This window comes from Miscanthus floridulus, chromosome 17, assembly GCF_019320115.1.
Source record: "Miscanthus floridulus cultivar M001 chromosome 17, ASM1932011v1, whole genome shotgun sequence".
Classification (NCBI taxonomy): domain Eukaryota; kingdom Viridiplantae; phylum Streptophyta; class Magnoliopsida; order Poales; family Poaceae; genus Miscanthus; species Miscanthus floridulus.
The window spans coordinates 22,352,822-22,364,926 of NC_089596.1; the positions used below are offsets into that span (position 1 = coordinate 22,352,822).

Here is a 12,105-nt window from a genome sequence, read left to right on the forward strand (position 1 = left end):
CTTAAAATATTAAAAGGTATCATTCCTTGGCACTATTTGACCTTCCAAACTAATATCTTCCTAATCCCGAGTAGTAGTGCCGAAGTAAAAAATGGATAAACAAAGAAAACATATAAAAATGGATAGAAAAGAAACAGATGTAAGAGAACGGATTTAAAAAAATGGATAGTAAAAAAAAAAGAAACAGATAAAAAAACGGATTTTAAAAAATGGATAGTAAAAAAAAAAGAAACGGATAAAAAAAAACGGATTTAAAAAAATGGATAGTAGAAAAAAAAGAAAGCAGAAAAAAAGATTTATGTATAAATTTAAGACCGCGTTTAGTTCCAAACCTAAATTTTCAAAAAGTGCTACAGTAGTTATCACATCGAATCTTGCGATACGTGTATGGAGCATTAAATGTAGACGAAAAAAAATTAATTGCACAGTTTGGTCGGAAATCGTGAGACAAACGTTTTAAGCCTAATTGGTCTATTATTGAACACTAATTGCCAAATAAAAATAAAAGTGCTACAGTAGCCCAAATTTTAAAATTCGGCCAACTAAACCAGGGCTAAGTTATAGTTAATTGGAAAAAGTCTACTTGACCCCCCACCTATCATACTTGGTCTACTTCACCCCCAACTATGAAACCGTCTGTTTTACTCCCTGAACTATCTAAAACCGTCTGTTTTACCCCCTGGGCGTTTTTTCAGCGGCGGTTTTGCTACAGTAATAGCGGGTTTGCTACAGTAACGGTGGGTTTGCTACTGTACCCGTGGTTTTGAATTTTTTTTATTTATTTTTTGTGAATTTTTAAAAAATCATAGTAAATCATAAAAAATCATAAAATGAAAAATCTAATTTTATTGGACTCCACATGAGTAGATCTACATAGTGAATATATAATACGGTATACTTTAGTACAAATTTTTTACTGTAGCCTTAGATTAATTGGAAAATCTAATTTTATCTGTAATTAATTGGAATAATTCATAGCTGCAGCTTCTATGGTTCAATTATGGTAAAATTTTTATGGTACGCTAATTATTGTATGCTTGAACTATAGTAAAAATTTCGTACTCATTGGATTATGTATAACTTAGTTATAGATAAATTTTAATTAATTACAGACAAAATTAGATTTTATAATTAATCTAAAGCTACAAAAAAAAAATTTGTACTAAAGCATACTGGATTATATATTCACTGTGTAGATTTACTCATGTGGAGTCTAATAAAATTAGATTTTTCTATGATTTACTATGATTTTTAAAAAAATTCACCGAAAATAAATAAAAAAAAGGAAATTCAAAACACGGGCACTCAGCCTGTTCGTTTGGCTGTGGCTTGTCGTAAACGATCGTAAATTTTCAGCCGAAACAGTATTTTTTTCTCACACAAACCAGCCAGCAGTACTTCTTCACGAACCAGCCAACCGAACAGACCGACTGTAGCAAACGCGCTGTTACTGTACCAAACACGACGTAAGCCGCTGAAAAACCGCCGGTGGGGGTTACTATAAGTTCCTTTAACACATCACTATCCCGCACGGTGCGAGAAGATCCAATTCCAAAAATGGACGACACCGTCGTCGCCATCGCCGGCGACGGTGACGACTCCGACCGCCGCCGCCCCCTGCTCTCCCCGACCGAAGAGATCCACCCCTACACTGACCCCCCGTCCCCTCAGCATCCGCCTCTGGATGCTGCGGCGGCGCAGCCCGAGGAGCAGCGGAAGCCGGAGAGAGTGGTCTCGCTCGACGTGTTCCGCGGCTTCACCGTCGCCGTGAGTGGAAATTTTATCCAGACCATGCTGGTTCTTTGCTCGGCGGCTCCGAAATTCAGGCGTGGACTCTGGTTGCGTGCGCAGATGATGATACTCGTGGACGACGCCGGCGGGGCGTGGCCGGGCATCAACCACGCGCCGTGGTTCGGGGTTACGGTCGCGGATTTCGTCATGCCCGCCTTCCTCTTCATCATCGGCGTCTCCGCCGCACTCGTCTTCAAGGTAGTATGCTGAACTACTAACTACTAGCTGCTCGAGCACAGTATGAATGAAGCAACCAATCTGTATAGAATGTTGGATCTTTGGATTTATTATCCTGAACCCTAGCTGCTGCGAATTGATGCCACCATATGGGTTGGGAATTTGTTGAACTATTCGATTGCCCCTCAAATGGAAGGGGAAATTTGAGAGGGCTTGAGCTATTCAATTGCCCCTCAAATGGAAGGGGAAATTTGAGAGGACTTGTTGAGGTCTGCGACTGCCAAATGGCGAAGTCAACACTTTTTCTGAGTATAAAGGCTAGATACTTGCAGACATATCTTACTTTCCAGGGCAATGGATTATTGAAAACATCCTTGGTGAAATCTGTTGACTTTGGCTACCTCATTAACTTGAAATTCTGTAAACCATTTCTCTTGCTGCTCCTATGCTAAAAACAATAATATGGTTACCATTGAAAAGATGCGATGCATGATCATTGGATATAAGAGGGATGCTAGTTCTACTTTGTAGATGAAGTATGATGTAAGATTTCACATTACACTTTAGCTGCTAGGAACAAACATTACTCTTTACATCTGTTGTGCTCTGTCCAGAATACAGTTTGTTTGTATATCTTCCTTGGATGGTTGGTGCTTGGTGCACAATGTAATCATTTATTAGGATAAAAATAACCTCTGACAGTTGCAGATGTTGGACTGCAGAAAATGCCAAACAAGACAGCTGCAACTAAGAAGGGTGCAATTCGGGCTTCAAAACTTTTCATATTGGGTGTGATTTTGCAAGGTTATACTTATCGCTAGTTCTTTGCCAAGTACCTCTCGTCGACCCATTTTGTGGGATTCCTATCAGGTTGGAGTTTATCCTTGTGTTCTTTTGTACTTGTAGGAGGATACATTCATGGACGACACAAACTAACTTATGGTGTCGATTTGGATCATATTCGATGGCTAGGTGTGCTGCAGGTGATAAATAAAACAAGTCTATTTATCTAAGTTGGTGTATTCCATTTCTTTTCTATTCACGTAATGTTTGAAACTTTTGATTTCTTATTGCTATCATGCTTCTTGTACTCGTAGAGGATAGCTGTTGGATACTTTGTAGCAGCAATGTCAGAGATTTGGCTTGTCAACAATAATTTGGTGGATTCATCTGTATCATTTGTGAAGAAATACTTCATGGAGTGGTTAGTCAATATGGGCAGCATTTAAATTTGGAAAAAGATTGTTTCTGTGTTTTTATTTTTTTACAAATCCTTATTCACCATTTCAGTAATGTACACTTGAACTTCTGTCCTAGTTCTTCACTATGATTATTTCCCTTGGTTCAGTAAAGTGAACTTTGCCATCAAGTTATCTTTTCTATAACTCAGAACAACCTGTCTAGTTATCTGTTAGGAATGCTATCCTTTATTTATGCAAGCTTTGAAATTCTGGACCATGACAGAGTCTTGTGCATGAAGTCTGCAACTCCATATCAACTTCTCTTGTAAGGATGAAAATCAAGCAGCCAAATAGTAGTCTGGACCTTTCGGTAGACTTCTAGTGTTCGTTAGCTAGCATGCTAGTATTTCAGGCTTATCCTGCAACTATGTCAGTAGCTGTAGACTGTTGATTGCAGAACAACAGTCAACTTGCACTAGGTAAGTTCATACTTCACACACAAACCGACCCATACTTCGTATGCATATGCAACTATGTAAATGAGTAAGTAAGCTATTGCACACGGGCGGAGCCTTGTAGAGGCGAACCCCTGGGCTCTTGCACCCCCCCCCCCCCCCCCCCCCCCCCCCCCCCCCCCCTTTCTTGCATGTTTTATTACTGCATATAGTACTATTCTCACTATATTGCTCTGTGAAACAAACACAAGAGCCTAGTAGTACTCCATCTATGGCTGCTACCAGTTATGATTGCCATTGAAAAAAATTTTAGCCCCTGCTTGTTTTCTCTGCACACTCCGCCACTGCTATTGCAGCAGCAACAACAAGCCTTCAGCCGTGTGACTACTTTGTGTGTGTGTGTGAGAGAGAGAGAGTGAGTGAGTTATGTCACTTCCAGCAGTCCTTATGTATGTTATGTTCAAACTGCGGTGTTTACATAAGATTTAGCTGTATAGCCAGTTAGCCGCAACTTATAAGAGCTTTGTAGTTTGGGTGTACTGCATATGAGTTTAGTTGTGTGAATACCTCAGAATTTATTATGAAAACCAAAATGTATTAATACGAATACTGACATTTGTTTATCTTCTGAAGGTTCATGGCCATAGCTATTACAGTACTTTATGTTGCCTTGGTATTTGGCCTTTATGTTTCAAACTGGGAATTTGAAATTCAAACTAGCAATTCAACCCTTTCAATCCCAAGCAATTCAATTGAAACAAAGATGGTAAGAAGAGAATCTTTGGTTTATTCTAATTACTTGTATAATGGAGAATTGTCTTATGTGAGACAACATTTTCGGCTTTCGATACTGTATATAATTTTCAAAGCTTTAATAACATGATGATTACATTTGTATATATGTTTGAAAGGATGAGATGTACTCAAGCTGCTGTAATTCAGCTATTTCCGGTTGATGTATTCTCCACCTACTATGCTTTGGCACCATTTGTGTTGACTGATTAGCTAATTTTTTTTGTACTTACATCTGCAAAAGTAGTTGGTGTATTTTAAGATTCAAATTTTAGCATTCACTGTGTTGATACTGTTTTTGTGTGGGAAGTTACACTAAAAATGCTTTTTAGGATTGGAAAGGGATTGAGAACCTAGGCAGTTACCAATAAACTTAGAAAGAGTTCCCTGCCAGTAATCACGTGGAAGTTAGAAATTTGAACTTAGTTGAAGTGTAAATTAGAAAAGATCAGCAGGTTTTCTAAGTGCCAGTTCCAACCAGCATTTTTGGGAGCCACCAGTTGTTTGCGGGTTTGAAAACAGAAAACCTAGGGGAGAAATGTGATTATAATCCATTGAGTAGTTGAAAGCTTTTTCCACTACTCCCTTTATTTTTACTGCCAAATTACTAATCATAGCACTTACCTTGTTGCACTTGTTTTTGGTAATTTGCAGATCCAATGTGGAGTCAGAGGTAGTCTTGGACCACCTTGCAATGCAGTTGGCTTGGTAGATCGAGTTTTGCTTGGTGAAAATCACCTGTACAAGAACCCAGTCTACAAAAGGACAAAGGTCTTCATTCAAGAAATGGACTGATGTTTACTTTTTACTCTTCTTCAGTCTTCACTCAAAAGTCATTAAATTTTTATAGGACAGAAACTTCATAATACCATATCCTAAGCATAACTTATCTTCTTTTTTCCTTTTAATTTCATCCCATAGGAATGCAGTATTAATTCTCCTGATTATGGACCACTTCCTCCGAATGCACCAGATTGGTGCTTGGCTCCATTTGATCCCGAGGGTTTATTAAGGTAGTTATGTCTACATTCTGTTGTCATCTGTTGCTCTGTAAAATAAACATATGGCCCATTCAAGGAGAAAAAAACATCTAATCCTACATGAACCATACTTTGTTCCTTGCCCTAACCAAAATTAGCTAAGCACATCTATTGAAGGCAAATCAGGGTAACGTCCCATTTTGATTTTGCAGTACGCTGATGGCTGCGGTTACTTGCTTTGTTGGTTTGTTCTTTGGACATGTTTTAATTCATTGCAAGGTATGCCACTTGAAATGCAGTACCTTCTAAACCATATGCTTATCTGTAAGAACCCTTTAGTATTGAACAAAATAAAATTGTGTTACGGAATGTCATTTCCAAATCAACCTTGCTTCTGCTGCAGAATCATTCAAAGCGAATGCTAATATGGCTGCTAGCTTCTGTGGTGCTGACGATCTCTGCGTTTTTAGTGCTATTATTAGGTAACCACATATTTGCAAGAATCTGTCATGCATAATTTTATGATTTTAACCAATCCTTCAGTTTCTGGGTCTCACATACATGCATATGCTGGTTTTAAGGCATGCCTTTCAGCAAGCCTTTGTATACAGTGAGCTACATGCTACTCACTGGAGGAGTATCTGGGTTCTTGTTGCTGCTGTTGTACTACATAGTAAGTTTTATATTCTAATAATCTCAATTTTGTTTGTTAAATTGCGAGTGCTGAACCATCTCTGGATATTATTACTAAAGAACAGCATGTTATTCTTGATATCATTTTTTTGTAGTCCTTGTTTTCGTATGACTATTTGTGTCCTTACATTACTTTGTATAAAGTCTATGCATCGTACTCTAACAAACTAATATATTATTAGAAGGCAATACTTGCTACTACCAGATGGTTCAGATGCATCCTATTACAAAGGCTCTGTATATTTTGCAGGTTGATGTTATTCATATTAAGAAGCCCTTCGTACTATTCCAGTGGATGGGCATGAACGCACTTATAGTCTATGTTCTAGCTGCTTGCGAGCTGTTCCCCACCCTTATTCAAGGGTTTTATTGGCGGTCACCTGAGAACAACCTGGTAAATGTCTCGTGTGTTGCCAAATCTGTTATATGTTCTCACACTTGCACCAATATTTTGCGCATACCAAATCTTGCGGTGTAGGTTTTATCCTTGCTATTTTCTCAGGAAAAAAGTGCTAAACATATTACGGGAAACCTCCCCTTCTCTTTCAGGTGGATGTTACTGAATCTCTGCTCCAGGCCGTCTTCCAGTCGAAACGATGGGGCACCTTGGCGTTCGTCCTCCTGGAGATAGTCTTTTGGTGCTTGGCCGCTGGCTTCCTGCACATGAAAGGCGTCTACTTGAAACTGTAGAACCAAATCACCGAAACTTCTCTGATGGAACCGAACTGCCAACATGCACATATAGGTGAAAGGCCTGGTTACCCAGTTTCGTCTGTAAATGCGACGTGAGTCTGGAACCATAGGTGTAGTGGTTGATTTCAGCACGTTGTGGCCTCAAGGTCCATCTCATTCTCATCTGCCTCCATGTAGACGAGAAAAACATCTTGCTGGGAGTCGTAAGTGTTTCACCACGTGAAGGCCCAGTTTGATAATGTTCCAGTTGTTTGGTAAACTGTTTCTGTTTCCCAGCAGAAGGCATTTCTAGTGAATTTGGAAACCAGCTGTTTCTCACTTAACACTCGATCGCTTTCTGATTCTAATGGTTTGGTAGGGTTCCTAATATATTTGCTAATGATTCCACGGTCAAATTGGCGAAATGAGTGACTGGACATGTACACCATGCCAACTGCAGAGCTAGCTGTGGTACTTTTATGAAAGTGTGAACCATCAATCACCCTATAATCCATCTACTTCAACTCACACAATGAAATTTTATGGAAGTACCTTCAAGCTCTCGTCTCTCAAACGTACATATCAATGAAAGATACTGTACTGTTTATTTTGAAGGCATGAGTTTGGCCATTGAATTGAAATGCCAGAACTCTTAAAATATTTTGTCCTACAAGATCCTGCAGATCATGCATCTATCATCTATGGATTAATGGAGAGCAAAAATATAATAAAGCATAGAACAGGACCAATAATATAATAAAGCAATGTCAGCGGTACTTTTTAGCGAATAGTGTTTTTCTTTCGCAACAAATTAGCATAAGTAGCAACACAAGCCAAATTTCAGCGAAACGAACAGGGCTTGAACACCTGTGCCATACTTGTCACTGGCAATCATAGCTTCATGTGAAATCTGCCGATCCTATAAATATGCATCCCTTGTGTGACTAGGTGTCTAGTAGATCATCAACGCTAGTGCAAGTGCGCAACAATGTGTGTGTGTGTTGTGGGGTCGTTGTTAAAGGTTTTGAAGATAGAAGAACAACATAGTAGTGGATTGCGAGTAGGGTTCATCTGGAACGTCATCTCTGTTAGCCAATTAAGTTGTATACCGCTCCACCAACCCTCACCGCCCGAATGGCGACCGCAGAGGAAAAACTCGACGCGCTCGGTGCGCAGATGAAGTCCATGCTCCTGCTCATGGAGACCTTCAATCGTTGGCGTCCTAAAGTCGATCACTTCTCCACCGAGCTAACCAAGGAGATCAAGACTCTCACGTCGCGCGTGGAGGCGTTGGAAGCGAACAACGCTCCGCCATCGGCCCCGAAGCGCGAGGAAGAGGGGCGGGCCATGGGCCACGGCGCTGCAACATCACCACAGGGGAATGATGGGGGGACTCTGATCCTCACCCATCCCCTGGCCAATGGTAAGTCATCCACCCCAATTCCCCAGTTCATTATCATAATGCGCCTACACACAATGAAGGTCGTTTGCCTAAGGTCTAGTTTCCCAAATTTGATGGGTCTCATCCAAAAGTCCGGAAAGAAAAAGCAGAAAAATACTTTGACATGTTCAATGTCCCGGTGCATCGCTGGGCTCAGTATGGCACCCTCCATTTCAAAGGGCATGCTGCTTTATGGTTACAAACCTATGAAGCACAGCATGGGGTGGATAACTGGGTTGAACTCTGTATTGCTATTGAGTCTAAATTTGGCAAAGATCTCTATCACAACTCTATGCTGGAACTACTGAGCATTAAGCAAACCTCTGATGTTCAGGACTATTATGATAGATTCCAAACTATCATGCATAAAGTGCTGGTGCATAACAATAATTTAGATGATGTTTTCTTTGTTAGCAAATTTCTCCAAGGATTGCATCCTGACATAAGAGCTGCTATTGTTTTACATAAGCCGAGAACAATTGATGTGGCTTTGTCACTAGCTCTAATGCAGGCCGACGTGTTGGAATCTCAACCCAAGCATTTTGGCAAGCGCCATTATCGCGACTACAACAAGTATCAAGGCAAGCCACCTCAAGCAGCACTACCTGGTGTTCTGGGCGCCCCACCAGCTGAAGAAGCTAAACCCAAGTGGGAAGACAAATGGACCACACTCAGAGCTCAGCGTCGTGCCCAAGGCTTATGCATGAAGTGTGGAGAGAAATGGGGCAGGAATCATAAATGCCCTGAGAAAGTGTCATTACATGTCTTAGAGGAAGTCATGGAAATTTTTCCAGAAGCCATCAAATCTGAGCCTACCTATGATGAATCCAGCAATGACGAGGTATTTTCCTTGTCTCAAGCTGCAACGGTGGGTGTGCAGGGCAGGAAAACAATCAAAATCACTGGGATGGTTAATAGTCAAGAAATTCTTATTCTGATTGACTCGGGCAGTTCCAGCTCTTTCCTCAGTGAGAAGACCGCTGACACCTTACAGTGTGCTCTTACATCAGCTCCTCCTATATATGTCACAGTGTCCAATGGTGAAAAGCTTCTGAGTCAGCAGCAGGTTCTCAACTTTACTTGGTGGACACAGGGTCATACTTTCTCCACGAATGTCAGAATTCTTCCATTACCTTACTATGACATGGTGTTAGGTATGGATTGGCTAGAGAGATTTAGTCCCATGTGGATCCACTGGAAGAGAAAATTATTGCGGTTCACGTATGCTGGGCAGAGAATCAGTCTAAAGCGAGTTAAGGACAAACTGTCTAGCTGTCACAAGCTAAAAGCAAGGAAACTTAAGGGTCTGCTCAAGAAAGGGGGAGTAGCTCAAATGATTCATCTATGTCAAACCCAACCCAACCCATCCACTGAATCCACTCCTGCACCAATCCAGACTCTGGTTGACAGCCATGCCCACCTTTTCAAAGAACCTGATTCCCTTCCACCACCACGAGCATTTGATCACCACATCCAATTACTTCCAGGTGTCAAACCTGTAAACATAAAGCCTTATAGATATTCACCTTCCCAGAAAGATAAAATTGAGCGCCAAATCCAGGAAATGCTAACCAATGGAATTATCAAACCCAGTCATAGCCCCTTTGCCTCCCCAGTTATTTTGGTGAAGAAGAAAGATGGCAGCTGGCGTTTCTGTGTGGATTACAGGCAGCTGAACAACATCACTGTGAAGGACAAGTATCCCTCCCAGTTGTTGACTAACTCTTGGATGAACTCAATGGAGCAGCCTGGTTCACAAAACTGGATATGCGCTCCGGCTATCATCAAATCAGACTGCAACCAACTGATGAAGAGAAAACAACATTTAAAACTCATAGTGGGCATTGAGAATTTCGGGTGATGCCCTTTGGGCTCACCAACGCTCCTGCAACATTTCAAGCTCTAATGAACACCATTTTCAAGCCTCTGCTTCGCAAGTGTGTACTGGTGTTTGTGGATGACATCTTGATCTACAGTCCAACGCTCGAAGCCCACTTGGAACATTTGCAAGAGGTTTTCAATATCCTCCAGCAGCACCAATTCTTACTCAAGAGATCCAAGTGCTCATTTACCCAACAGAATTTGAAGTATTTGGGACACATCATCAGTGCCCAAGGAGTGGCCACAGACCCCAAGAAAATTGAAGCAGTGGCCACTTGGCCCACTCCAACAGATCTCAAGCATCTACGAGGTTTCCTCGGGTTATCAGGTTACTACCGCAAATTTATCAAGAATTATGGCTTGATCAGTAGACCATTAACTGATCTTCTCAAGAAGGATGTTCTCTTTCACTGGACCCCCAACTACAAGCGAGTTTTGATGCTCTCAAGCGGGCCTTGATCTCTGCCCTTGTCCTGGTGTTACCAAATTTCAACAAGCGATTTACAATCGAGACAGATGCGCTTCCTCCGCAGGCATTGGTGTTGTGCTTTCCCAGGACAACCACCCTATGGCTTATATTAGCAAGGCACTTGGACCCAAAGCTCATGGACTATCTACATACGAAAAAGAATGCATGGCAGTAATCTTGGCAGTTACCAAATGGAAATCTTATTTGCAACACCAAGAGTTCACTATAGCCACTGATCATAAAAGTCTGATCCACTTGGGAGAACAAAAGCTACAAGAAGGGATGCAGCACAAAGCCTTCCTCAAGCTTCTTGGTCTGCAATACAAGATATTGTACAAGAAAGGGTTAGAAAACAAGGCTGCTAATGCCTTATCCTGGCAAGCTGAACCTAGCACAGTCGCAGCCATATCTACCAGTACACCCAGATGTCTGGAGATCATAGTGGAAGGTTATACCAAGGACGATCAAACCAAGCAACTGCTCGTAGAACTCAACATTACTAGGTCAAATGATAAAGGCTTCTCACTACCCGATGGTCTCATCAAGTATAAAAACAGAATTTGGCTCGGCAATCACATAGAAGCACACCGGGCAGTGTTACTGGCACTCCATTCTAGTGGCCTAGGAGGACACAGTGGTATTACTGCCACTTATAACAAGGTTTGGGCCCTGTTTGCCTGGCCCAATTTGAAGCAGTCTATCACTGACTACGTCAACACTTACGAGGTATGTGCCCAGGCTAAACCTGAACATTATCGTTTGCCGGGTTTATTGCAACCATTGCCTGTCCCCCAACACGCTTGGCACACTGTTAGCCTTGATTTCATAGAAGGTCTACCCAAGTCCAAGCACTTTGATACTATCTTGGTGGTTGTCGACAAACTGACCAAATATGCCCACTTTATATGTCTCAGCCATCCATACACTGCCCTCTCTGTTGCTCAAACCTTTATTTCCAATGTCTACAAATTACACGACATGCCATCTGTGATCATCTTAGATAGAGATCGCATCTTCACCAGTGCCCTATGGCAAGAGCTCTTCAAACTTACTGGCACTACACTCAACATGAGCTCGGCCTATCATCCACAGACCGACGGTCAAACGGAACGCTTGAACTAGTGCCTAGAAACCTATCTTCGTTGCATGGTGCACTCCTGTCCTCACAAATGGGCTCAGTGGGTTCCTTTAGCTGAGTTTTGGTATAATACCACATACCACTCTGCCCATGGTCACACTCCCTTTGAGGCCTTATACGGGTACCTGCCCAAGCACTTTGGCATTACACTTACAGATGCTTGTTCAACTCCTGATTTGGAGGATTGGCTCCAGTCCCATAATACAATGTTGCAGCATATCCAACACAATCTGGCTCGAGCCCAACAGCGCATGAAACATCAAGCTGACAAGAATCGTCAAGAAAGAACCTTCGCTGTTGGTGATTGGGTGTATGTCAAGCTGTAACCCTACATCCAACAATCTGTTGCCCGTCGTACCAACCAGAAATTGAGTTACAAGTATTTCGGACCATATCTGGTGCTCCAAACTGTGGGTAAAGTTGCCTACAAGCTTC

At 41.6% G+C, this 12,105-nt stretch overlaps 2 protein-coding genes across 2 annotated transcripts; both read left to right on the forward strand.

Moving 5' to 3' along the window:
* The first annotated feature begins 1,517 nt into the window (after positions 1 to 1,517).
* Positions 1,518 to 7,069, forward strand: LOC136516729 (uncharacterized). Its single transcript, XM_066510210.1, has 13 exons — positions 1,518 to 1,767; positions 1,852 to 1,989; positions 2,691 to 2,772; positions 2,875 to 2,951; positions 3,066 to 3,172; positions 4,238 to 4,370; positions 5,051 to 5,167; positions 5,318 to 5,409; positions 5,589 to 5,655; positions 5,780 to 5,858; positions 5,958 to 6,049; positions 6,320 to 6,463; positions 6,619 to 7,069. Exons 1-13 carry the CDS (start codon positions 1,558 to 1,560, stop codon positions 6,757 to 6,759), a joined length of 1,479 nt encoding a protein of 492 aa, XP_066366307.1. The 5' UTR covers positions 1,518 to 1,557; the 3' UTR covers positions 6,760 to 7,069.
* Positions 7,070 to 7,875: 806 nt separating this feature from the next.
* LOC136515404 (uncharacterized) lies at positions 7,876 to 10,043 on the forward strand. Its single transcript, XM_066508999.1, has 2 exons — positions 7,876 to 8,164; positions 8,275 to 10,043. Exons 1-2 carry the CDS (start codon positions 7,876 to 7,878, stop codon positions 10,041 to 10,043), a joined length of 2,058 nt encoding a protein of 685 aa, XP_066365096.1.
* Positions 10,044 to 12,105: the final 2,062 nt, after the last annotated feature.

What these genes read in the sequence shown, in the direction of transcription:
- LOC136516729 (XM_066510210.1), top strand. Translation starts at nt 1,558, where the DNA reads ATGGACGACACCGTCGTCGCCATCGCCGGCGACGGTGACGACTCCGAC. An exon ending in GATGGCTAGGTGTGCTGCAG is followed by an intron (nt 2,952 to 3,065) that starts GTGATAAATAAA and finishes TTGTACTCGTAG; the next exon opens with AGGATAGCTGTTGGATACTT. An exon ending in AAGAAATACTTCATGGAGTG is followed by an intron (nt 3,173 to 4,237) that starts GTTAGTCAATAT and finishes TATCTTCTGAAG; the next exon opens with GTTCATGGCCATAGCTATTA.
- LOC136515404 (XM_066508999.1), top strand. Translation starts at nt 7,876, where the DNA reads ATGGCGACCGCAGAGGAAAAACTCGACGCGCTCGGTGCGCAGATGAAG. An exon ending in CACCCATCCCCTGGCCAATG is followed by an intron (nt 8,165 to 8,274) that starts GTAAGTCATCCA and finishes CTCATCCAAAAG; the next exon opens with TCCGGAAAGAAAAAGCAGAA.